General features: G+C 42.6%; 1 protein-coding gene across 12 annotated transcripts in view; it reads left to right on the forward strand.

Annotated features, from left to right (window-relative positions):
* The window catches only part of SYTL5 (synaptotagmin like 5), a 259,990-nt gene extending 233,488 nt beyond the window's left edge, over positions 1-26,502 (forward strand). For 10 of the 12 annotated variants that reach the window (XM_044936827.2, XM_044936829.2, XM_044936833.2 and 7 more), the window contains 7 exons: positions 2,876-3,054; positions 4,968-5,067; positions 6,633-6,794; positions 17,984-18,092; positions 19,642-19,777; positions 22,352-22,560; positions 23,882-26,502. In XM_044936827.2, the coding sequence (XP_044792762.2) occupies positions 2,876-3,054; positions 4,968-5,067; positions 6,633-6,794; positions 17,984-18,092; positions 19,642-19,777; positions 22,352-22,560; positions 23,882-24,024 (1,038 nt within the window). In that variant the 3' untranslated portion in view covers positions 24,025-26,502. Of the gene's footprint in view, positions 1-2,875; positions 3,055-4,967; positions 5,068-6,632; positions 6,795-17,983; positions 18,093-19,641; positions 19,778-21,717; positions 22,102-22,351; positions 22,561-23,881 lie in introns of those variants that run through there. The other 2 variants (XM_044936825.2, XM_044936835.2) reach the window with 2 other exon arrangements.
* The last annotated feature ends 339 nt before the right edge of the window (positions 26,503-26,841 follow it).

Here is a 26,841-nt window from a genome sequence, read left to right on the forward strand (position 1 = left end):
CTTCCCTGGTGGTCCAGTGGTTAATAATCGACCTTGCAATGCAAGGGACACCGGTTCAATCCCTGATCCAGGAAGATTCCACATGCTGCAGAGCATCTAAGCCCTTGCACGACTACTATGGAGCCTGCACTCTGGAGACCAGGAGCCACAACTTACGAAGCCCAAGTACCCTAGAGCCTGACCTCTGCAAAGTGTGAAGCTACCGCAATGAGAAGCCCTGCACAACGCAACTAGAGAAACCCTGAGTGCAGCAACAAGGACCCACCACAGCCAAAAATAAATAAACAAATCTTTAAAAAAAAAAAAAAAGAAGACAGACTCTCAGACTCCACCTGGGACTGTGTGGATCAGAACCTTCATTTTAATGAGACCCCCAAGTGACCAGTAGGCAATTAAAGTTTGCAAAGACACCTGCTATCATGAAAATTCTGGTGTTTGGTTTTAGGAACAGAATAGACGACTTAGGTCACTCACTGGCTCTCTAAGTTTTAATTTCCAAATTATTATGGAATCCTTGGTTTGCTCTTGCCCTTGATTTAAGCTTGAAAAAGAGACTGGCCATATCACCCACTGCTTTTGTATCAGTCTCTACTTTGAGCAATTGGAGGAAGGTAATGACTTTTGTTTTATATATAAACAAAAAATATATATACAAGGTATGAGGTCTAACCTCTCTTTGCACTCACCATGGTCTTTACTTCCCAGTCGTTAATAGACAGGGCTTTTGAAATGCCTAGATCACTCCTGAACGCTTTCCAGGTGGTTTTTGTGACAGTCCTGTTGCTAAGACACAGAATTCATGTTGCTGGCACTACAGGATAATTTTGTTACATTTAATTTAAAATGCATCTCTTGTTATTAGTGTCCCATCAGAACTTTCATTCATTCTGGCACATTTGGACAGGGTTTCTTTTTGCATTTTAATTTTATTTATTGGTTGGTGTATTATTTTCTTGTTTAGTGTTCTGTTTGTGAGTTGCTATTTTATACATGTGTAGAAAGCCACGGTCATATTAGTTACTAACCCTGTGGCCTCACAGCTGGTCAGGGGAGTCCTGACAGCTGTGAGCAGTGATGTTGTCGTGGCGTGCCCTTTTGGAAGATGCAGTTATGTTACAGAACCAATCTTGGGTCTGGTTGTCTGGGTACAGTAAAGGCAATCTACTGACACCAGGTTGTGGTGAAGGAAAGTGCAGTGTTTATCGTGTAAATGTCGAGGATGGATGACTGGTGCTTGAAACCCCTCAAACTTCCTGAGGGTTTGAGCAAAACATTCCTAAAGGCCAAGTGAGGGTCTCAGGTCTCAGAGTATGTGATCAGCTTGTGCACAGTTCTTTGATTAGTTGATGATGATCAATCCTTAGGCTACAGAAGGTCTGAGGGCTATGTGCTCATGGTCATCAAATCGTTAATTTCTTCCATTTGATGAGGGTTTTAACATCTGTAAAACAACTCAGGAAATGTGCATCAGATTCTATTAATATTATCTTGGTACTTCAAGGTCCGTCTAGTCAAGGCTATAGTTTTTCCAGTGGTTATGTATGGATGTGAGAGTTGGACTATAAAGAAAGCTGAGCATTGAAGAATTGATGCTTTTGAACTGTGGTGTTAGAGAAGGAAATGGCACCCCACTCCAGTACTCTTGCCTGGAAAATCCCATGGATGGAGGAGCCTGGAAGGCTGCAGTCCATGGGGTCGCTGAGGGTCAGACACGACTGAGCAACTTCACTTTCACTTTTCTCTTTCATGCATTGGAGAAGGAAATGGCAACCCACTCCAGTGTTATTGCCTGGAGAATCCCAGGGACAGGGGAGCCTGGTGGGCTGCTGTCTATGGGGTCGCACAGAGTCGGACATGACTGAAGTGACTTAGTAGTAGTAGTTAGAGAAGACTCGTGAGAGTCCCTTGGACTGCAAGGAGATCCAACCAGCCCATTCTAAAGGAGATCAGTCCTGGGTGTTCTTTGGAAGGACTGATGCTGAGGCTGAAACTCCAGTACTTTGGCCACCTCATGCGAAGAGTTGACTCATTGAAAAAGACCCTGATGCTGGGAGGGATTGGGGGCAGGAGGAGAAGGGGACGACAGAGGATGAGATGGCTGGATGGCATCACCGACTCGATGCACATGAGTTTGAGTGAACTCCGGGAATTGGTGATGGACAGGGAAGCCTGGCGTGCTGCAATTCATGGGGTCGCAAAGAGTCGGACACAACTGAGTGACTGAACTGAACTGAACTGAAGGTACTTCAGAGGCAATAAAGTAGGGGATAAAGGGGAGGGGCTACATTGGGAAGGCCCCATAGGGTCCTGCTGGGTTATAGTATGGCTTCTCAGAGACTTATGGGATGGAATACTCGATGTAGGTATCAGAGAGAAAAGCTTGTAGCTTATCCTTGCACAGAAATATGGGTTTTTCTCTTTGTCCTGATCAGTGCATTCTAGACCTTGAAGTAGAGTGACCTTGAGTCTTCCAGTGAAAGAGGAGAAAGCTACAGGGATGGGGAGAGGAGATGGAATGGAAAATGCCTGTGTCCCCCTATTCATTAGAAGTGAATAAACAAAGGCTATTCACTAACCCAATGCCATCCACTAATGCCATCCAGCCATCTCATCCTCTGTCGTCCCCAAAAAGGCAATGCATCCACTCTTAGCGAGCATCCTGCCTTCCTTACTAATGGTCCTAGACATTGTCCTTTCTCAGGCTTGGATTTTATGCAACATCAGAAAAACAAGCCATCTTTTGCTTTCTTCCTTCACCGTAAGCTTCCCTGCTCGTTATAAACAACGGGAATTGTAATTAAGTGGTGGGAGGTAGCTTCTGTGGCGAGATCACTAGCATAACCCAGGATGCCTCTTTTCATCTCGTTGATTCCAGACCAGCCTGAACAGCATGATGAGTGCTTACAGTGAGACAGGAGACTATGGCAACGTGAAGGTCAGCGGGGAAATCCTTTTGCACATCAGCTACAGCTATGAAACTGGCGGGCTCTACATTTTTGTCAAGAACTGCAGAAATCTGGCCATAGGAGATGAAAAGAAACAGAGGACAGATGCGTAAGCACATAGCATGTTTCCCAGACTGTTTCAGTCACTGCCCATGTGAATTACGTGTATTTGTCAGCTTGTGTGTTTCTTTTTCAGAAGCCTTGTAGCATTCATCTAGAATCAGAAGGTTGATCATCACTTTCTTCCTCTGCCACACTTCTAAATATTCTCTGACATGCATGTATAATGGTCACGTTTGTAGTTACCTGAGTTTTATTTTATTTAAAAAAAATTTTTTTTTTGGCTGCGCATTATAGCTTGTGGGATCTCATTTCCCTGGCCAGGGATTGAAGCCAGGCCATGGCATTGAAAGTAGCAAATCCTCACCACTAGACCACCAGGGAACTGTAAGATTTTAAAGAAGCTATTACTCAGCATGATTCAGGACTCACAGATTTGTAGTTCACACAGAAGCAGCTTCTTTGTCATACAAGGCTGACACGTTGGCACACCCCAGGCTGTATGAGAGTATCCTGTTAATTTTTGTTCTGGGAAACCCTCCAGAAAAAATTACCAAGCTGTTTGCCTAATTGAACAACCTGAAAGGGCAATTATGAGGCTCTTGGGATTTCCAGGATCAGCCTGGGAGGGCAGGTGAGACTATGGGAAGGTAAGACCCAGGGCTTCCCAGGACCACAGCCAGCTTGGTGAGTCACTCTGAGGACTCACAGGTCTCCACACACAGTCATAATCAGTACAGGGGAAAGGCATATGTGGCAAAGTTCAAGAGAATCAAGGCTTAAGCTTCCAAGGACCTCTCCCAGTGGAGTCACACAGGATGTGCGTAAGTCCTCCAGCCACAAGTGGTGAAAACACATGGGGAGTGTTGTCTACCAGGGAAGCTCATTGAGAGACTCAGCTGGTCACATACCAAAATCCCAGTCTCCTACATGAAAGCAGGTGTTCAGCAGGAGCTATACTATTTCCACAAATATTTTTGGCACAGTGAGCCACTTATTTCTGCTCCTGGAGTGATGAAAATCCTCCTGAAACCCAGGTTCTGCATGCCAGCCAAGAGCCAAACTTATAAACAGATATTTCGAACGAGAGCAGTCTCAGACCTGCTGTTTACATCTACATAATAGATAAACTAGGTTTAATACACAGCTCAGCAAATCGGTTTCCAAAACTGACAAATGAGTAGACAAATAGATTGGTCCGGTTACCTCCTTAGCTAAATATCAGAGAGCTTCAGGATTGGTATCATCAGTCTCAAAGGGATCATTTAAAGCCACAGTAGGTGGGCTTCAGGACTCTGGTAGCATCTTTTACATTTCAGTCTTGTACATCTTGTGCATTTCTGAGTCTGCCGTGATGCCCTGCTCCTGGGACTGCTCAAGGCCAGGTATTGGGGAGAATTGCTATTTTGACTTCAGGTTGTTAATTTTAATTTCCTCTTTTTCACCATTTCTCTTTATTCACTCATTGACTCCACTCATCAGAAGTCCAGACATCTGAGTGGAGAGGAAAATTACCTCTATGATCAAGAGCATTGTTCATAATAATAGATTATACTTATTCAGTAGTATAATATATTAGCTCCTTGTATGTCAGCTCATTTGATCCTTATCATCCCCTAAGTCATCATCCCAGGTTTGCAGATGATGAAACTGGGATACAGAGAGATTAAGTAAGCTCTTGAGTTCCCCCAAACCATTGACACCTAGAGTAATTCAAACCCAGCTGGCTTGACTCTGGAACCCACTCTCTTTACCACAAGAATTTACAACTTCTCTCTTATTGAAGGGCCAGAATTATATTTCAAAATGTCCTGGTATGTAAACCACATTCTCTTTGGTTCTGTCTCTTATACTCACTAGCCTGTTTCTTTTACCCTTTTTATTCACTGAAGTCCCTGAGCATTTCTCTCAAAGTAGATGTTTCCCAAGGATTACTTTCATTTTTTTTTAAATCATATACAGTTATGTCAAGTCATACCTTCTTCCTGACAAGTCCAGAAATAACAAGCGCAAGACCAAAATAAGAACAGGCACCAATCCAGAATTCAATGAAACCCTAAAGGTAAATCAATACTCTTTCATGGTAACTTTAATGACTCGATTTACCTCATTGGTTTAGATGTAACTGTAAAGGATTTGCATGTCAAGGCTTATATGTATTTTAGAAAAACAGAATGTGAGTCAGTTGACTTTCTGTTTCTGGAAAAGAAAGCAGTGTAAACCACTCTTAGTCTATTTCTCTGCTGCTCTGATGATTGCACTGGAAGTAGAGATGATCCAGGAAAATTACATCTGAGCTGGTATCAATACCTCTTGTCCAAAAGTATGTTTCACCCTTGGGAAAACAGTTTTTTTTCTAGTTCCCTGTTAAAGAAGTTTGTCAAAGTTTTGGCCCTAACTTAGCAGGTCACTCTATACATACTCATTGTTCTGCTAACGCAGCATTAAAATGTGCTGTTTCTTGTTAGGGTTTCAGAATTTGGCTAAATTTATCCATGTGGTTAATGAACAGTGGAGATGCAGGGCTAGATTTGAAAAATCTCAGAGACAGTGGCCTAGGTAAGATATAACCCAGGCCCCAATTCTAGAGACATTACTTTTTCCCATGGGCCTCCATGTAACCTCTTCCCTCACCCTGGACACAGTTGGCCTGGTAAGAAAGTTCCAAGGGGACGGGGATGTTGAAGTTACTGCCAGTCACAGGGTAACTTATGGATCTTGAAGCCAGAATAATGGAGTCATGGAGTCCACCACAGGAGGAAGTTGGCGAGTGGGGGCATATGTCAGCAGGGTCATATGTGAAAGCAGGAGCCAGTATCAAGACAGATCAAAATGAAAAGGAATGAATATATGCAGAGGGTGAATCCAGCAGCCATGACAGGATAGCAAAGATGAGCCGAAGCAGAACAGATAAAAAGAATGACGTGGCAGATCTAGGAAGCAGGGCCAAGGTGAATCATTTCAGAAACAGCAAGGATGATGCGAATCCAAGATGAGGAATCAGTCTGAAGTGTGTCTGAAGTGGTATTTGCAGAGGACAATCAGGAGATTTTGAGGGGGTGTGGGTATGTGGCCCCGGATAATGTTCTGTTGGAAAAGGGAAAACCATGCCAGCAATATTTTCTTTCTGCTCAATCTATGTATATATCGATTTCACCCCTGCACTTAGGCTGAACTTTATGAAGTTTGACATTTGCAAGTTTCTCACTGTCAAACTTTCCTGGATTTGGGTCTTATTGTTATAAATAAGACAGAGAAATTAGAGACTTGATACATTAAACCTCGCACTTACAAGGTAGTTGTTGACAAAATAATCAGGCAAGTAAAAAGCAAGTAAAACTGAAAAGGGGACAAGCTTCATCACCTCGCACTTTTTATATAATATCTGAAGTTTATCAAACCTGCATGAAAAGCCTGTCAATAGATCTTTCAGTGCTAGGTCTCACGCAAATGAGTTTATGGAATAGAACCTGACTTGTAGCAGAAATGAAGAAAAATGAAGTGTTTTTCTCTTGGGTTTGTTTTGTTTGTATTACTACTGCATATGATCTGGAAGCTGGTAGAAGTAAATTTCACCCTGTCCTAGAAATGGATATGGAGTGTGATGTTGTAAATCTGGTTTTGCAGTACACCATCAGCCATGCCCAGCTGGAAACGAGAACTCTGCAGCTCTCAGTCTGGCATTATGATCGATTTGGACGGAATAGCTTCCTGGGGGAGGTGGAGATTCCTTTTGACTCATGGAACTTTGAAAATCCAAGTGATGAGTGGTTTGTGCTTCAACCCAAGGTAGGAAATGCTTCCAGATGAGTCAAACACTTACACAAGGAATGAGCAAAACTGATGTCAGAGGCCTAAAGAATCTGAAGACCTCTAGTTGTCAAGTGATAATCCGAAAAGATTAGTGCAGCTTATTTTGGAATGATATAATAAATGTAAATACACTCTTTTGGAGATCCTTCTTTGATATAGACTGTCTGTAAAATGCAAGCCATAATCTTGCATAATCATATTTCTTATTAATTTGACCTGCTAAAAATATAGTCAGTATTCAGTAGTCACCATGGATAAACAAAAGAATACATTATATGATCCAATTAGGTCAAAAAATTTTTTTTCAAGGCTGGTACTCGAAATTAAATGCTACAATAGTATGTTCTAAACTAAACCAACAGTGCCTGGGATTCACTCTATGCAGTTGGCATCTCTACAGTAATTTTTGAAGTCAAAAGTGAGATGGGATAAAGGTCCCACTTATGTAACCAAAGATTGTTCTTTATATAGAGAAGGGAAAAAAGAACATGATGGTTAAGATAGTGGACTCAGATCAGACTTCCTGGGTTCAATCCTGGCTTCACGACTCTCTGTGTAACCTTGGGGAAGTTACTTAACTTCCCAGGCCTTGGTGTTCTCATTGGTGATATAAGAATTGGACATCAGTTTTAGGGATGCTGTGAGGCTTGAAGAAGCCTGCCTTGTGATATTTGCAGTGTCAGACACGTTGTAAGCTTCTCGATAAATGCTAGGCAGTGTTTGTTACGTTGGAATCCTTATATTGCAATTGACAGAAACCCCAGCTCACACTACTCAAAAAATGAAAGGAAATTATTGACCAGAGATGATCAAGCATGGCTTGATCCAGATGCTCAGATCTTAGCAAGGCCTGATCTCTCTGTATTGGCTTCACTTGCAGACTTCATGCATTGTGGGCCTCCCCTCACTAATCCCAGGTCTGCTTCTCTTGAACACCACAACAGCTGCAAACCTCTCATCCTTGCCTCACACTGTCCAGGACAGGAAAGAGTTCCTCCTCCAATAGTCAAGCCAACATCCTGGACCTGGTTCCTAATTCTCATTACATTATTTGCCCATCCTTAGCCAATCATTGCAGCCAGAGAGGAGAGATACATTGAGGGGCTTAAGACCATCAGAACATAAAACTGGTCCTGAAGGTGATATCACCCCCAAATAAATCCAGGTACAGGAATACTAAAAAACAAAAATGGTGACTGAGTGCTAGATAGCAAAAACAAACATTGATCATCAGTAATAGTGTTTGTTCATCATCATGAGTAGTAGCATCATTCACATCTCATGGTTACAACCACTGCTAAGCATTGTTATCCCCATTTTATATGAGGAGCTTGAGACTCAGAAGTTAAATACAACTTTCTGGTGGATTTTATAAGTGTTGACCTCAAAAATTTGGTATAAGTAACTCATGGACAACCTTTAGGAGGTTTACTTTGGCTCTGGGTAAAATTGACAATGAAATAGGGATCCTCAAACAGAAAACAACCTCACTCCTGTGACTCACATAATATGGTAGAGAGAGGAAGTACAATGTTAACAACAAATAAGTCCACAATAGTGTAACATTTCTCTGACATTATTAATAAATACGAGAAATATTTGGTCACTACAGCATTAAAGTTCTGTGATTTGAATGAAAAGCCTCACCATAAAGGATAGCAATTAAGTTGATTTAAATCTTCTGGTACTTGCTTCCTTTTGTGTATAATGAGTGAGTATCAAAGAATCATATAAAATGTCCAGTACATCATGTGGTGTGTGACACTGATGAAGGACAAGTAACATGCATCTAAGTCCGTGAAATTAGCTTGTCCATCAGAAATGTAACAGAAGAGCACAGAGGAGCTGTTTTGGAAACCCGCTTGGAGGGTTTCCAGTCAGTTTCTTGGAAATGGTTGGAGGATTTGCTCTGAGATGATATCAATATTCTCTCAGGCATTGATTTTGCTTAGGGACCAGCAGCTTTCCATGGTAATCACCTTCACATTGACATTGAGTGGTTTGATTTTTTTTTATTACAAGTGAGAAGCATCTCTCTGAGGCTGCTTAAGGTGGAAACATTCTGATGGTGTTTAATGTTAGTGGAACTCCTGTGATCCTCTGCCAGAACCCCTTGGATTCCTTTAACCATGTCTGGTGTGAATTTTGCCTCCCAACTGCCTCTGCCTGACTGTTTTTAGAAGACTGTCCTCAGGCTATTGTAGATTTTTCCCATGTAGGCAGAGAGTCAGAAATTCCTAGGAGCTTCTGTCCCTCCTGCCGCAAGGCAAGTCTTCACCAATAACTGATAGATGGTGGAGTCTGAAAGCTCAGTTCCATTACTGAGAGAGGGAAGAGCTCTGAGGCGTTATTTACCCTCCAGAGCTCTCCTGCTGGATCAGAAGCCCTCACCTGGCTTCCTCCTCTTCCCCAACCTATCTCCCCAGCCCTTTCCCTGGCCTGGCCTGGGAGCCTTTCCTTAATAGGTCACTTGCAAAAGAATCCTCATCTCAGCATTGGTTTCTGGCAAGAAGTTGAATAGCCAGGTGTTAGTCGCTCAGTCATGTCTAACTCTTTGTGAACCCATGGACTGTACCTACCGGGCTCCTCTGTCTGTAGGATTCTCCAGGCAAGAATACTGGAGTGGGTAGCCATTACCTTCTCCAGGGGATCTTCCTGATCCAGAGATTGAATCCACATCTCCTGCAGTGTCAGGTGGATTCTTTACCATCTTCTAGGAACACAGTCTAAATTAGTGTCTAATCCATGTCATCTTTTCCTGCCAAGCTTTCTCTGACATGTATAGAGGAAAGGCTGCAGGTTATTCAGACTTGGCTTAGGTACCATGCCTTCCAAACTTGATTCTCCATCTCCCTCCTCAATCATTTCAATGCAGTAGCCACTTCATCAACTATAGCTCTAGCATGAGCCACCCTGGACACTTGATGTTTCTCATAGATTATCCAGCTGAGGAGCTGAAGGGTGAGCTACAGGGACCAATTTCCTTGGTAACAGAGGATCAGAAATAATATTCCTTAAACATTCAGAAAGACGGACATCCTTTGTCAGTGGGAAGATTGGAAAGACAGAGTGCCTTATTGCTTATCAACTATCTGTTGGTGAAAAGTCCCTGGACACTTAGCTTTGATTTTGCTATGTGTTCCCACCCATCAGGAGGCTGGTGCAGACAAAGAAAGAACTCAAGATGCCAGATGTACTTACTGTAAAGTAGTTTCACAGTATAACTCCCATTTTACAGCGTGATGTGGGATTGTTTATTAGCTGTAATTCATTATCTTACTGAAAAACAAGAAGAGCTTGTCAGTGTAAATTGCCTTTCATTTATTCCCAGAAGGTGCTATTATAAAAAGGACTTTTGAATGTCAACAGCAAGCTTAAGTGGTTTTCCAAGGAAGCCTTCTCTGTCTCACCTTCAGGCAGAGTCAATGTACAGGAGGTCCTGTAGAGTCATTGCCTAGCTAAAGGGCTCTCTTTATGTGGTATTTTGGACAGACTTGTGTCCATGATAGATGACCCCACCTTAGCCCTGTAAATGTGCTGGGAACTCTGCTTCCTACTCTGATTGGCAGTAGATCCCTGTCTCTTCAAAAAGCAAAAGATAATGGGCATTATCAGATTATTCCCCACCCCTGCTGAGTCAGATTCCTTCACTGTTTCCCTATTGACTCTGGATATTGTTTGAGTAAATTCTAACCCTCACCCTGGCACTCAGCGCTCAGTTGGTATGGCCCAGTTTTCTGGAGCAGAGGAGTCAGCGCTTTACCTGTATCCCCATTTTCATTCATACATGGCTCCCCTCAGCTGTCCCTCCTGCCAGCCAGTATCTGCCAATCTTCGCAGGATAGGCATCCTCGGGCTGCTGGAGTGGGCTTGGAATGTGGATGTCCAAAGCCAGAATAGCCTAGGAATTTCAGTCTTGTGGAAGTTGAGGGCAGAGCCCTTGGTCAGTAACTGATGGGTGAAGGAGTATAAACACCCTAGCATCTTTGCTTTGATCAGGAGCACTCCAAGGTGTGATCTGTCTTGTCTTCGGAGCTCCCCCGTGGAACTGAGCAAGGGTTACTCTCCCTGAACTTGACCTGACCTTGTAACCTTGGCGAGCCTCTCTTCCCTTCACGGTCCAGCTACTCTACTGCCCATCCTAATAAAACACTATAATAGAAATTTGTGTCTTCAGGTCTCCTGAAGACCCCAGAGTAGACACCTTGTTTTCATCTTCCTTGCAGCTTCCTCCCTGTACACACACATCTGAGCACACCTCCCAACCAGCGCTCAGACACATTCTACACAATCCCCACTGAGTTCCGCTCATCCTACTTTGTTGCTTACGTGTTAAGTCACTTCAGTCCTGCCTGACTCTTGGTAACCCTATGGACAGTGGCCAGCCAGGTGCCTCTGTCCTTAACCCAGGCTAATCTTCCCCCACCCCCCATCTTCATATGTCATCATGTCTGCCATCCTATAAGAACCAGACAAGGGCCCCCTTGTTATCCCAGTCTGGATTACTCTCTCTTCCCACAGTAGCTTGTATTTTTTGGCTGTACTGGGTCCTCAGTGCAGCATGGGTGCTTCTAAGTTGCGGCCTGTGGGCTTCTCTTGTTGTGGAGCTCAGGCTCTAGAGTGAGCGGGCTCAGTAGCTGCAGTGAACTGGCTTCTCTAGTTGAAGCCTAAGGACTTAGTTGCCCAAGGCATGTGGGATCTTACTTCTCTGTTCAGGAATCGAACCTGCCTCCCTCCCCTGCATTGGAAGGTGAATTCTTAACCACTGGACCACCAGGGAAGTCCCCCAGAGTAGTTTCTTTTATAGTGGGCCCCCTACATACGAACCTTCGAGTTTTGAGCTTTTGAAGATGCGAAAGTGCATTCACACGTCCAATCACGCAAGTTAATTCAAGTCTCTGGCATTATATATAAAGTTGGGTACCTAGGCTAAATTTGTTGGACTTATGAACAAATTGGATTTACAAATGCACTCTCTCGGAACTTAGCTCATTCAGTAGGGAATGTACTGTACTTGTATTTGGAGCAACTGTAATGGTTTGTGTGACACCGAGCTTGCTGTATGGTAGAAACCTTCTTCAAGAAATCAGGACTAATAATTATAGGTCAGTTCATGGACAAAGTCACAGAAGTCAAACACATACAATGTTTTCCAATTGCATTCCTTATGGAATTTCCAATGCATTTATTAATCACTTATTTTAACTTAAATGTGTATTCATTTTCAAGTTGTCTAATACAGGGGCACTTTTTTTTTTTTGAGTATAGTTTCAGTAGTTGAAACTCTATCATATCCTCCTGGAATACATTCTGCCCCTAATGTATCCTAATCAACAATTTCTTGTTTGAGTTTCTCTAGAGTGAAACAAAAGTTTCAGAATACTTGCAAAGTCAACCAAATGCAAAATCTTTCTGAATATTCATGATCTTTCCTCTAATCTTTTACAGCTTCAAGCCCAAATAGAATCCAATAGTGAATTTATTTTCACATCTTTAGTTCTTATAAGTTGGTCAACCTCATTTTTTATAGTAGCAGCTGTCTTTGGGGACTCTTCAGTTTGTGCCATTCAGTTATATAATTAGAGCCACAAATATGCCTGGCATAAAGAGCTCTGGGGACGAATGCAGCTGACTCAACTGATGGGAGCAGGCATACATGGTCTTTGTATAGAGCATCCTGCTCTTCAGTGGAAATAGAGAGCATTCATGTGACAAATCAGTTAAATAAGAGCAGATTGATAGAGTTGCTATGGAGTATATTCCTTCTAGATAGAATGAAAACTCATGGAAAGCAGGATCTCTCTGTGTCCCCATAGCACTTAGCAAAATGCCTTAAGAATCATTACTGTTGGGTGGGCCAAAAAATTTGTTCAGGTCTTCCCATACCATTATATGGGAAAACCTGAACGAACTTTTTGTCCAATCCAATACAAGGAGACCTTCCATATGTGTTGGTAGAATGGAATGAATTGAATTGAATTCTGCAACCTTTTTCTGAGCAAAAATTCACTGAATAGTGGAAAATGGTAGTATGTCAGGAGAGGACATTGCCCTGGAACTTCCTTGCAAGTGTACACCCAAAAACACCCTCAAGATGTTAGCTGAGTACAGGTTGAAGATGACTCCCTCCTTGGGCTCTCTTTTGTATGTGATTTTAATCCTACAATCTCTGCAAATATGCTATTAGTATAGATAGTATAGTAGAGTATAGATATCTATAGTATGTGACACTTGAACATATACTTTTCCCTGTCAATACATTTTCCTACCCAGACGTCTCAGCTGAAAGTAAATAGAGCTTGCACTGGTTAACTGTTGCTGTATAGAAAACTACCCTAAACCTTAGTGGCTTAAAACAACCATTTATTATTATTGTTCTTGAGTCTGTGGGGGTGACTGGGCTCAGCAAGGTGATTCTATTTAAGATCTCTCATATGGTTGCAATGGCACCCCACTCCAGTACTCCTGCCTGGAAAACCCCATGGATGGAGGAGCCTGGTGGGCTGTAGTCCATGGGGTCACTGAGTGTCGGACACGACTGAGTGACTTCACTTTCACTTTTCACCTTCATGCATTGGAGAAGGAAATGGCAACCCACTCCAGTGTTCTTGCCTGGAGAATCCCAGGGATGGGGGAACCTGGTGGGCTGCCGTCTATGGGGTCACACAGAGTCGGACACGACTGAAGCGACTTAGCAGCATATGGTTGCATTTGATGGTAGACTGAGGCTGAAGTCATCTGAGGGCTTGACTGGGCTGGTTGGTCCAGTTGGATGTCTCACACTTGATGTTGGCTGCCAGCTAAGAACTCATTTAAGCCCACCAACTAGAGCACCTACGTGTGGCTTCTCCATGTGATGTGGACCTCACATCATGGATTCCCAGAAGGAGAATCCCAAGAATATTCATTTCAGGAGAAGAAATGGAAGCTGTTCATCTTAAGACCTGAGCCCAGAAACTGGCACATTGTCACTTCTGCCATAGTCTACTAGTCAGAGCAGTCATAGAGCCCACTCAGATCCAAAGAGAAAGGGCAAATACCTCAACCCTTGTTAGCTATAGTAACAAAAAGAAAAACAAACCCAGTGACCTGTTTCATTTGTCATAATATCCATGATAATTTTCCATTTGTGACTTTCACATAAACTAAACTCTCCTGAAACCATCAAAGCAATAAGAAAACTCCTCACATAAGGCACTTGATTTAGAATAATAAGATTAAATGTTAAATGGATAGTCTGATTCACCACCTAATCTCATTTGTGCCTCTGGCAAGATAGCTGAATAAAAGCTTCAAATGATTTTCCCAGCCTTACTAATAAGGTTTATCACCACCAAAAAGAAGGTGTGATCACTCACCTAGAGCCAGACATCCTGGAATGCAAAGTCAAGTGGGCCTTAGGAAGCAACACTATGAACAAAGCTAGTGGAGGTGATGGAATTCCAGTTGAGCTATTTCAAATCCTAAAAGATGATGCTGTGAAAGTGCTGCACTCAATATGCCAGCAAATTTGGAAAACTCAACAGTGGCCACAGGACTGGAAAAGGTCAGTTTTCATTCCAATCCCAAAGAAAGGCAATGCCAAAGAATATTCAAACTACTGCATAATTGCACTCACCTCACATGCTAGTAAAGTAATGCTCAAAATTCTCCAAGCCAGGCTTCAGCAGTACGTGAACCATGAACTTCCAGATGTTCAAGCTGGATTTAGAAAAGGCAGAGGAACCAGAGATCAAATTGCCAACATCCATTGCATCATTGAAAAAGCAAGAGAGTTCCAGAAAAACATCTATTTCTTCTTTATTGACTACGCCAAAGCCTTTGACTGCGTGGATCACAGCAAACTGTGGAAAAATCTTTAAGAGATGAGAATACCAGGCCACCTGACCTGCCTCCTGAGAAATCTGTATGCAGGTCAAGAAGCAACAGTTAGAACTGGACATGGAACAACAGACTGGTTCCAAATAGGAAAAGGAGTACGTCAAGGCTGTATATTGTCACCCTGCTTATTTATGTTATATGCATAGTACATCATGAGAAATGCCGGGCTGGATGAAGCACAAGCTGGAATCAAGATTTCCGGGAGAAATATCAAGAACCTCAGAGATGCAGATGACACCACCCTTATGGCAGAAAGCGAAGAAGAACAAAAGAGCCTGTTGATGAAAGTGAAAGAGGAGAGTGAAAAGGCTGGCTTAAAGCTCAACATTCAGAAACCTAAGATCATGGCATCTGGTCCCATCACTTCATGGCAAATAGATGGGGAAACAGTGGAAACAGTAGCAGACTTTATTTTGGGGGGCTCCATAATCACTGCAGATGGTGATTGCAGCCATGAAATTGAAAGCCACTTGCTCCTTGGAAGAAAAGTTATGACCAACCTAGACAGCATATTAACAAGCAGAGACATTACTTTGCCAACAAAGGTCCATCTAGTCAAAGCTCTGGTTTTTCCAGTAGTCATGTATGGATGTGAGAGTTGGACCATAAAGAAAGTTGAGCATGGAAGAATTGATGCTTTTGAACTGTGGTGTTGGAGAAGACTCTTGAGAGTCCCTTGGACGGCAAGGAGATCCAACCAGTCCATCCTAAAGGAAACCAGTCCTGAATATTCATTAGAAGGACTGATGCTGAAGCTGAAACTCCAATACTTTGGCCACCTGATGTGAAGAACTGACTCACTGGAAAAGGGCCTGATGCTGGGAAAGACAAGGCGGGAGGAGAAGGGGACGACAGAGGATGAGATGGTTGGATGGCATCATCAACTCAATGGACATGAGTTTGAGTGAACTCCAGGAGTTGGTGATGGACAGGGGGTCCTGGTGTGCTGCAGTCCATGGGGTCACAAAGAGTCGGACATGACTGAGCGACTGAACTGAAATGAAGGAAAGTCAGCAAGGTTTCCTTTTGTCAGTCTCAGTTTTTTTTTTGCTGAGGTTTGAATAGCCTCAGGCTTTCTTGTGGGTTTGGGGGTTTCTGGGAATTCTTTCAGTCTGCCTTCTCTCATAGCAGAGCAGCTCTTAGCCCTTGAAGAATTGCTCAGCAGTCAAGTTCCCTCAAGAAAAGTCTGAGGAAGTACTCTACTTTTCTTACCCTATTTATGAAAAATCTAAAGTTCAGTTGTCTCATTGGGAGACCTACAGAACAAAGGCTTTGGGTATGTGCTCACACTGAATTTTCAAATTTAAAATTGGATTTTGAGAAGATTGTAGATCCACATGCTATTGTAAAAAATAACATGGAGAGATCCTATCCTTTTACCCAGTTTCCCCCAGTGGTCACATCTGACAAAGCTATAAAGCAGTGGCACAACCAAGGTGGTAACGTTGATATAATCCACTTGTCTTATTCAGATTTCCTCAGTTTTCATTTGTGTGCATGCACATGAATTTCTATGCAGTTTTGTCACATGTGTAGCTTTGTGTTGGGCTTCCCAGGTGGCACTAGTGGTAAAGAACCCACCTGCCAATACAGGAGGTGTAAGAGACACAGATTTGATCCCTGGGTCGGGAAGATCCCCTGGAGGAGAGCATGGTGAGCCACTCCAGTCTTCTTGCCTGGAAAATCCCATGGACAGAGGAGCCTGGCGGGCTACAGTTCATAGAGTTGCAAAGGGTTGGACATGACTGGAGTGACCTGGCACTGCAACACTGTAGCTTTGTGTATTCAGCCCTACAGCCAGGACACAGAACAGGTCCATCCTCACAAAGATCCTTTGTGGTCTTTTATAACCACACCCCCCTCGTTTCTGCCACCCCTATTCCTAACACCTGTTTGTGTCACTCAGTCATGTCCGACTCTTTGCGACCCCATGGCTGCAGCCCACCAGGCTCCTCCATCCATGGGATCCTCCAGGCAAGAAGACTGGAGTGGGGTGCCATTCCCTTCTCCAGCAGATCTTCCTGACCCAGGGATTGAACCCGAATCTCCTGCATTGCAGGCAGATCCTTCACCATCTGAGCCACCTGGGAACCCCTTTCCTTACCCCTAGCAACCCTGAATCTGTTCTCTGTATCTATTATTTTATCTTTTCAAGAATGTTATATAAATGAAATCGTATAGTATGTTATCCTATTAAGCTGACTTTTTTCACTCAGCATCCTTCTCTAGGGATTCAACCAACTTTTTGCAGGTATCACTAGCCTTTCCTTTTTCTTCCTGAGTAGTACTCTGTGGTATGGCTTTACCACAGTTTATTTAACTAGTTACCTATTGAAGGACATACAGTTTCTTTCCAGTTTTGTACTACTACAAATAAAGATGAGGCAAATATGTATGTACAGAATTTTTCAGTGTACACATTCTTTCACTTTCCTGGGATAAATGCCCAAGTATTGTTTAATCTATTAAGAAAATGCCAGACTGTTTTCCAGAGAGGCTGTGCCATTTTACAGTCATACCAGCAATGTTGGAGTGTGCCACTTTTTCCACATTGAATTTTAATGATGTGAATTACCAGTGTAGCTGTTCAGAATTTGTGGCTAGCAGCCCAATTAGAATCAGACATTATGCCTACTTTCCCTTTCTTGGTCACTGAGGTAGGAAACCCTTGTGACATCAAGGGCAGACAGAAAGAAGTATCTCCTGGGGCTGTTATCAGTGAGATGTTTATTTTTGCCTCTTTCCCCCAAATTATTTGTATATGTTTAGTGATGGGTCCAGACCTCAGTGCGTCACAGGCGCTCAGTGTCCATTGACTCACCAAATGTGTGTGATATCTCCCCTCTCAAATTCCTTTTACTTTAAGGTTTAAATAACTTCCCAGATGGTGCTAGTGGTAAAGAACCCACCTTCCAATGCAGGAGACATAAGAGACACAGGTTCAATCCCTAGTTTGGGAAGATCCCCTGGAGGAGGGCATGGCAACCCACTCCAGGATTCTTGCCTGGAGAATCCCCAGGGACAAAGGAGCCTGGCAGGCTTCAGTCTGTAGGGTTGCACAGTCAGCTGGGACTGAAGGGATTTATATGCAAATACCTTCATAGAGTTTTCCAGCCTTTCTTTTGTCATGCCTGAGGCAGCTCTTAAACCAGTAAGTGCCAACATAATTGAAGTGGAATAAATTGTCACATCTAAGCCACCTAGTAAATATTGTATATTCAAACACAGGCTACAAAATTATAAGCATTCTGAATTTTTCTTTTTACCTGTCTCCTCTTGGCCAGGTGGAATGTGCTGCTGATATTAGCCTTCAGTACAAAGGAGAGCTGACAGTCATGTTACGTTACATACCACCAGAAGAGAAACTGATGCCTCCACTAGGACAATTTCAAGGTAGAGGAAGAAAAATCATTGGCTTTGATCAGTGATGTTCCGTTTCTAGAAGTGTGGAAGTAGGGAGAGGGATTGGGTGGACGATGTTATTGGGTTAGCTAAGAAGTTCATTTGGTGTTTTCCGTAATATCTTCTGTAATGAACTTTTTGGCCAACTCACATCAAGTGGAAAGGGTTGAGTATCACTGTCCTTTATGGAGAGTTGAGAAGTATATACTGTATGCGGGGCTTCCCAGGTTGCGCTAGTGGTAAAGAACCCACTGGCCCATGCAGGAGACATACGAGACATGGGTTCGATCCCTGGGTCAGGAAGATCCCCTGGAGAAGGAAATGGCAACCCACTCCAGAATTCTTGCCTGGAGAATCCCATGGACAGAGGAGCCCAGCAGGCTATAGTCCATGGGGTCGCAGAGAGACACAACTGAAGTGATTTTGCGTGCACACACATGAGATATATGGGGAAGGGTTGTTACAAGAAAAGGACAGAGTTCATAATTAGAAATGAACCTTTATGTTGATATTTGTTTCTTGGAGGTCTAAGGTATATAGAATCTTCCTCTGGGTTGGGGGATGGGGCAGAAATGGGGGATGGTCTGCTAAGAGGGGAGGTGTAGGAAGCTGCTGTCTGGATTTATGAGATTCACAGCTACTCAGGGCATCTTAAGAAAGAAATTAACCTGGAACACAGAATACAAAGGAAAATTCCAGATGGAGTCCACATTTAAATCACTCTTGCCCTTCTTTCCTCCACTCCTACAGGCAGCATACATTATCTTTCTGTTCATATCACCCTTGTCATGGTGACCCTTTGCTAGTAATTTCCTATCTCTTGACCTCAGTTTCCTCACTTCATAGGGATATACTGCAACTATTAAATAGGTTCATTCCTGTAAAGTGCTTACAACACTGTTAAATAAAGGTGGTGGTGGCAGTGGTCATTATTCATGTTGAGAGTATTTCATCAGAATAAAATTGTGGTGTGGGGAGTGTTTTCTCTCACCCTGAAATGTCACTGTGCCTGGGCTTTAGCCTTTAGAGCTAGCCAGGCGTGGAGTTGACTATAATATCCAAGGCAGGAGTTATGGAATTTTCTCTATGTGCATCTTGGCACATGTGTGTGGCTTTCATTGTAGCTGTTTCTCATGGAGAGCAGGGATGTGGCCCAGGCAGCTCTTGGGGTCTTTTCTGTTTTATTCCTTTATACAATTTAGGGGAGTATTTAATTTTTTTAACTTGTTTATGTTTTTCAACAAATACAAATGAAAGATCCAGAAAGATTCCATTAGGGTAAAAAACATTCAAGTGAATTCATGGAAACATATGCAGTAATGTACATAGCCCATTCACTCACCAAATGAAATAATTCTTTGTAGTCTTTGTCAGTTTTGAAATGGACCCCATGATCTATCTCTCTTCTCTTCCCTTTTCTCTTCCCCTCCCTCATTCTTTCTCTCTTTTTCTTTCATTCTCTCCACCCACTCCCTCCCTCCCTCCCCCCTCTCCCTCCCACCCTTCTTCTCTCTCTGTTTGTCTCTGATGACTGATGCAGGAAAGAAGACCTTTAAACGAGGAAAAAAGAAGGATCCATCTATCATCTCTGGAGGAATCCTAGAAGTGTTCATCAAAGAGGCAAAGAATTTGACTGCGGTGAAATCAGGAGGCACTTCTGATAGCTTTGTGAAGGGGTAATTTGGTTTGAGCTCATTTTCAATGATACTTAGTGAGAGATGAAGCAGGAGACAGGGGTGGCTGTGAGGTTTCTGTCTTGTTCTTATTCTAAACGTGTGCTAGAAAAGTGCTCCCCTTGAGTGCTGGTGCTTTCATTGCAAACAACACGAGAGGGATCTGCTTATTCTAGCGTATTTCAGAATTTCCCATGACACTCACCTTCAAGCCTGGCGAATTTTCCTGTGAGATTTATTTCTCAAAGGAGGAAAAAGTTTACCTTTCTACATGTAATATTCTTGTATTGTGCTTTGCTATCTTTTGGTGCTGGCAGTATGTGACAACAACCAAAATATTGGATCTTTGGAATTTTTCTCTCTTGGGGGAAATTGTAAAAAGTGGGGATGCTAGAGCATCATCCCTCAAGATATCCACTGGGAAGTGCCTTGGAGAAGCTCCAAGACTGACTCTTGGGCATTTATGCCCACTTTGTGGAACCTAGGGCAGTTTCTTGAGGGAATACATCCCTTCTGATGGGCATCTTACCCATTCGAGGTAACCCAAACGACAAATCCCTCATGATTTCTATTTGAGATTTTTCTCTTATAATCAGAAAAACTAAAACCAGAAGGATATTTTTCATCCATACAGACAAACACATAAATGTGCATGTTCCAAGCAGTTAAATCTTGCAGTTCCCAATATAAGATGTGGACCCTGCTCTCACAGAGTACCACACGCTACATAAGGTAAAACAAATTCCTGTGATGCCTGCCGTGAGGTTAATTCTTTGTCAGATGACAGTATCATTGCTCTCCTCCTCCCTCCTTAGAAAAGAGTAATTTCCTCCATGAGGAAATGAGTCAAACCTTTGTGCTTACACTTCTAGCTTTGGTAAGGGCGATAATAAGGGGAAGCCAGACGTCTGGGTCTTCCCCGCTGGTGAGTGTGTGTTCCTGAATTCTCGGCCATCTGTCCTTGACTCTTCCTCACTCTTCCTTCCTTTTATGTGGATCCTGCCATTGAAATGTGTCTCCCCAGCCCTACCATCCCATTCAGGCCTCTTCCTGCTCACTGGTGGGATGAGGGGATGGCTCCTTGCTCATGAACTCATTGTGCCCTTGCACAAATGACTTGACATTCTTCTGAAACAGTTTTTACTTTATCATGTTGAACATGTATGAAAGAAGAGAAAATAAAAGACATATTTTTAAGGCCAGTAACTTTCTAGTAAATTCTGTCCCTAGTTACAGTTAACCATTGAGCTATTTTAAAAGGACCTCAATTTTTTTTTTTTTAAGAGCATGAGAGAGCAGGAATAGTCCCTTCTATAAAATTTAATATTATAACATATAACCTTAAATACTCAGTCCATGACCCAACATAAGAGTGTCTTAAACAACAGTCTTTGTATGGAAACAAACACTAAGGGTAAGGTATCCCATTGGCCAGAACTTAGTCACCTGGCTATATGAGCTATAAGGGAGGCTAGGGAATGTAGTCTTTATTCTGGACAATCTTGTGCCTAACTGAAAAAATAAGGCTTTCTTTTTTTGGAGACAAATAGGAGAGAGAATGAATGTTGGGAGATAAGCAGCATCTGTTTGGTACATGAAATGAAATCTCAAGTGTCATAATGTGTCTTCTTTATTGTAAGATTATTTTTGGTATTGTTCATGTTAATTTGATGTACTAATTCCATATCCATAAGTCTCCTTCCCAAAAGTGCCTGACTCATCAGGTACTATGATCAAAAACAGAGTAAGGAAAATGAGACAGGGAAGGGAGAGAAGCTGATAAAAATGTTACTAGGCAGGTTCCTACTGTGGTCAAATGGGGTCATTTCCACTAATGAAGTGTTAAGCAGCTCTTTGAAATATACCTTAGGATTGTCCCTTCAAGGGACAGGAAAGCTGGGAGACTCATCCACCAATTTCCTTTACTTCAATTTATTTTTTAGCTGTGCTGTACAACATGTGTGATTTTAGTTCCCTGATGAAGAATGAATCTGTGCCGCATGTGATATCAGCAGGGGAGTCTCAACCACTGGACCGCCAGGGAAGTCTCCTCATCCACCAATTTCTAAAACTCAGTGGTTGAGGGTTGTTCCAAGGGACATGAAATTCCCAGTAATCCAGGGTTTCCTGCGTGTAAGCTGAGTCGGCTCACAGAGCACCAAAGTCCTTAATTGGAGAAGCCAAGAGACACAGGCGCTTAAGGTGGGAACCTGTCAGCATGGCAGGAAGTTTTCTTCCTGGCATCACGTCCCCACAGAGGTGAGCCAGTGATGATGGGAGGCAGGACATTATTACAGAGTGTCTCCCACAGGAGGTATTTTCATTTCAAGATGAGGGAAGGACCAATAGGATTAGAAAGGAGAGTGTGGGCATTCTACTCTTGCCCCCACTTACAAGAGATAATAAACCATTCCACTATATCAACCCAGGTGTAAGCATATAAGGTGCTGGGAAAGATAATCAAACACACACACCCAGGTACACACCAGGAATTATGGGAAATTGAAATGACTATGCAAGGATGCCCTTTTCTGCTTCACTGTCTCACTGATGACTTGATTGTGTTTTCTCCTGCAGCTACCTGCTCCCTGATGATAGCAAAGCCACCAAGCACAAAACTCTGGTAATAAAAAAGAGTCTGAACCCTCAGTGGAATCATACTTTCGTGTTCAGTGGCCTGCATCCCCAGGATATAAAGCATGTTTGCCTAGAACTTACCATCTGGGACAAGGAGGCCTTTTCCAGCAACATCTTTCTGGGAGGAGTTCGTTTGAATTCTGGAAGCGGTGAGGGACTAGGGTACCCTTAGATAGTCTAACTCAGCGTGGAGCCAGGGAGTGGTTTCTACAGGTGTAATGAGTCATAGGTGTATATGTAATTTCTGCTTAGCTGACTCTCGAGATTTCTACAGATGCTCTATTCCTTTATCCAAGGTTCGGCTCACTGTTAAAAATAGTATTCTGTAACTTTGTATCCTTCAGCTAGAAGTCTGGGGTGCATCATTCTTATATTTGGACCTCTTATAAAATATCATTTACACTTTAGTCTGAGTGAATTTCAGCTACTTTCTTGGGCCTTACTTCAGGATTTGCTTAGGAGACAGCCACCGTGATGACACATGCTTCTGACAATGACAATACACAGCGAAGGACTTCCCAGACCAACTTCATGTTCTTCTCAGTGCTGTCCAGGGCTTGCAGCCTTTACTCAACACTGGTTGAATTGAAAGGAAATCCATTTTTTCCCTAAAAAATAATGTCTCATGTTGTTCAGACAGGTCACAGAAACACAGAATTGGTGACACAAGACACAGCTATAACAGAGTGAATTGGGAAAGTTTTAGCAGCAGAGCAGGTGCAGCCCTGCAAACTTTCATTATCCTAAACCACTCCAGGACTCTTGCCTGGAAAATCCCATGGACAGAGGTGCCTGGTGGGCTGCAGTCCATGGGGTCGCTAAGAGTCGGACATGACTGAGCGGCTTCACTTTCACTTTCCACTTTCATGCATTGGAGAAGGAAATGGCAACCCACTCCAGTGTTCTTGCCTGGAGAATCCCAGGGACAGGGGAGCCTAGTGGGCTGCCGTCTATGGGGTTGCACAGAGTCGGACACGACTGAAGCGACTTAGCAGCAGCAACAACAACACTAGGCCAGCCACAGTCTGCATGCAACAGGCTTGGCTTTCCTGTGGAGAACGACCCCACCCCTGTGATGCTCTGCTTATGTATAGATTAAGGCTGTCTCTGCCACTAAAATGACAACTCCGAGGTCACAGAAGTGGCCTCGTTCAAAAGGGAGAGCCTTGGAACCAGTTCAGCCTGTTCTTCTGACATGTTAACTCAGTCGAGATGAGCCAGCTTTCTACTTAAGCTACCAAAGTGAGTATGAAACAAGCCTCCAGGGCCATCATAATCTGTTCCCCATCACCTAGGCAGAAGAGAGTAATGTCGCCTGCAAAGGATGTATTCCACACTAACATCACTCACTAGATATGGTGAGAACAAACCAGTGAAGGTCTTTCTGGTCAGTAGAGGTTGATAGGTATCACTCCAGAAGATGAAAATATTTCAATTCTAAAGTATAATGCTCCCCTTTCGCTTCTTTAGGTGTGAGCCATGGGAAGAACGTGGATTGGATGGACTCTCAAGGGGAAGAGCAGCGCCTCTGGCAGAAGATGGCAGACAATCCCGGAACTCCTGTAGAGGGCGTACTCATGCTCCGTGCCAGCATGGGGAAGAGCAAGCTCTGAAGGTACCAGCTCTCCAAAGTGAGGCCTCCCAGGACTGTCTGGTTGTTATTTCCTACCAGTGGTAGGCTCACGACCTGGAGTCGGCTTCCTTGCCATTTCTCACCTGAGCCTATTGGGGCATAAGGGGAGAGATGTCAATGTTATGAATAGCTAGGATCTCGCCAGCTGTCTTATAAAAGCATGTACTCTCTATGTCCACAGGCTAGGGCTTTTTTGACTGGATGATAAAAAGTATACCACATGGTCCTGTTAACAAACACATTGTGCAATAGCTCATGGGCTTTATCTCATAGGGGAAATGGCATATGTTTATTTGGAACTACAGTTGAGATTGGGAGCCCCCCAGCTTCTTCTAATTGTGAGTGACTTTCGGTTTTCTCAAGGTTGAAGGTAACAGGGAACCACTTGGAACGTAGGCCTCTTGCAGAGTAAGAAGAAGGGATACTGGCTACCCTTTCCTCGCCCCAGGAATCCCCACCATCCAAAGAAGTCACTGTGGGGATGGTTGCTCGGGCAAGAGGGTGGTCCTGTTGTTGTAGCTAACTTGTGGATTAGCCGGGTGAATTTTCAAGATGAACTGAGGTTTTTTTTTTTCCTGTGGTGACTATGTAATTGATACTCTAAATCATCCCATTTTGGGGAGTGAAGAGACCTAAATCATTACACCAGGACATCAGATGTAAACCAGGACTGACCTGAGAAAATTGGGATGTAGGGTCACCCTAATTATGACCTAGCTATTGAGAGAGCTGTGTTGTAAACATTTATAAAATGTTCTAAGCCATTAACTAAAAGGGAATAAGCAATGCACATTTTTGAGCCCCTACTTGTATTACATCTGCTGTATCCTGTTGCTCAAAAGAAGTCACATGGCCAAGCCCCATATCAAGAGGCAGGGAAATATATTCTGCTCACACTGAAGCCATGGCAAGAGTGAGGGTGCTGGAAGAGATGAAGGATTGTGACCAATAGTTCCATCCTATCTCTGTCACTTGGAAATGCAGAGGCTTTAGCCACCAAACTTAGATGCAAAGGGAGTTAATGCTGAAAAGGGACCTTGGACCTGTTCCTCATTTTGCACAGTCCAAATCTGAAGCCCATAGAGCAAAGATGACTTGCCTAAGATCATATAAAATCGGTGAGTGTATCTGGACTTAAATACAGGGTGTAACTCCCAAGCCAGTGTTCTGTCGACTGTGGTCTTCCACTTGGCGTGATCCTATGCTAATCATGATGGGCAAGAGCACATAGATGGCGGGAGGTGGAGTCAAGTCTGAATGTTTGTATATGAATATACTTGACACAGTCTTCTTCTGGAGTCATATTCTAGCCTCTCAGCTCATTTTTTCACTTGAATTCATGTAAAAATCCTTAAAAGAATGGATACTGAATTTTAGTAGTAGGAAAGCTAGAATCATCTTCAGGTAGCTAATTCTTCCATATTCTAAATTTCTTTTTGAATTTTGAAAACAAATTTAAGAATATATTTACCATTATTCTTAGTAAGGTGAATAACAATCCATATTCACTGTTATTCAAAAATAGGCTATCCAGTTCTAGGAAATGGAAGTTATTAGTCTAGTGTAGCTTAGGGCATATGATACAATTTTTAAAACTCACACCTGTATCTCTATGTTGCCCTTCATAAAAACAGAAAACAAAAACTGTACGATCATCACTACTTCCTTATATTGGTAGAATAAATGTCTTCAGACTTGCCATGACTCAGTATATCCTCAATGACATTTTTAGGGGAGGTGAGAGGGTAAGCCTGGAGACATTTCTAAAGTAGACAGACTGAAGTAGATTTATTCACTAATAATGAAAGTGGCAAAATTAATTCCAAAATATCTTGAACTCAAGATGAGCATGAATTTCATATATTCAGACTTTTGCCACAGTTAGAGCAACTGTGAGAGTATTATGATTTCATAAAATCCAACATCTAACAGGGTGTTTCCATAATGTAAGGCCCAGGTATGCCAAAGTCCATCAGAATCCTGTTGGTGTGGCTCTCAGAAATAAAAGGCAAGTTGATCTTTTAGGTTACTTTTTTTAAAGTATAATTTAGAAGCACAAAAAAGATTTTTAATATAAATGATACATGTGAATGGCACAAAATTAAAGTAGTTCAAAATTGTGAAAAGCAAGTCTTACCCTTTCCTCTTCCATATCAGAATATATTGACAGCCTCTTTCTTTTTATATGGCTACAGTGTACTACATTATAGGGGTGGATTAAATTTATTTAACCATTCTTATCAAATACTACATTTAATATGGTTAATTAAGCTATCTATGGTGGCTTTTTGAAGCAATTTTTTTCCAGAGTAAACACTTCTAAATTCAAAATGAGATCTGTATATTACATGTCAATTCTACTTTTGGTTATTTATCCTACAGAGATTGATAAATATGTTAAAAATGAGTACATACAAGGATATTTCTTGGAAAAGATTGGAAAACATCCAAAAGCCCATCAATAGAGGCCTTCTCTAATATCATTCATGCCTAATTTTTCGATTTAATTAATTGTTCCCTTTCCTTGTCTGTTAAAGATTGTAAAATGCTTTACTTTGGATTCCTTTTTTTTTTTTTTTTTTGGCTGCGCTGTGTCTTCTTCATTGCAGCACAGGGGCTTTCTCTAGTTGCAGCACGTGGGTTTCTCTTATTCTCTAGAGCATGCAGGCTCTCTAGTTGTGGCAAGCAGGCTTACTTGCCCCACGGCATGTGAGATCTTACTTCCCTTACCAGAGGTTGAATCTGCATCCCCTGCAGTGAAAGGTGGATTCCAAACCACTGGACCACCAGGCAAGTC

This window comes from Bubalus bubalis, chromosome X, assembly GCF_019923935.1.
Source record: "Bubalus bubalis isolate 160015118507 breed Murrah chromosome X, NDDB_SH_1, whole genome shotgun sequence".
NCBI classification, from domain to species: domain Eukaryota; kingdom Metazoa; phylum Chordata; class Mammalia; order Artiodactyla; family Bovidae; genus Bubalus; species Bubalus bubalis.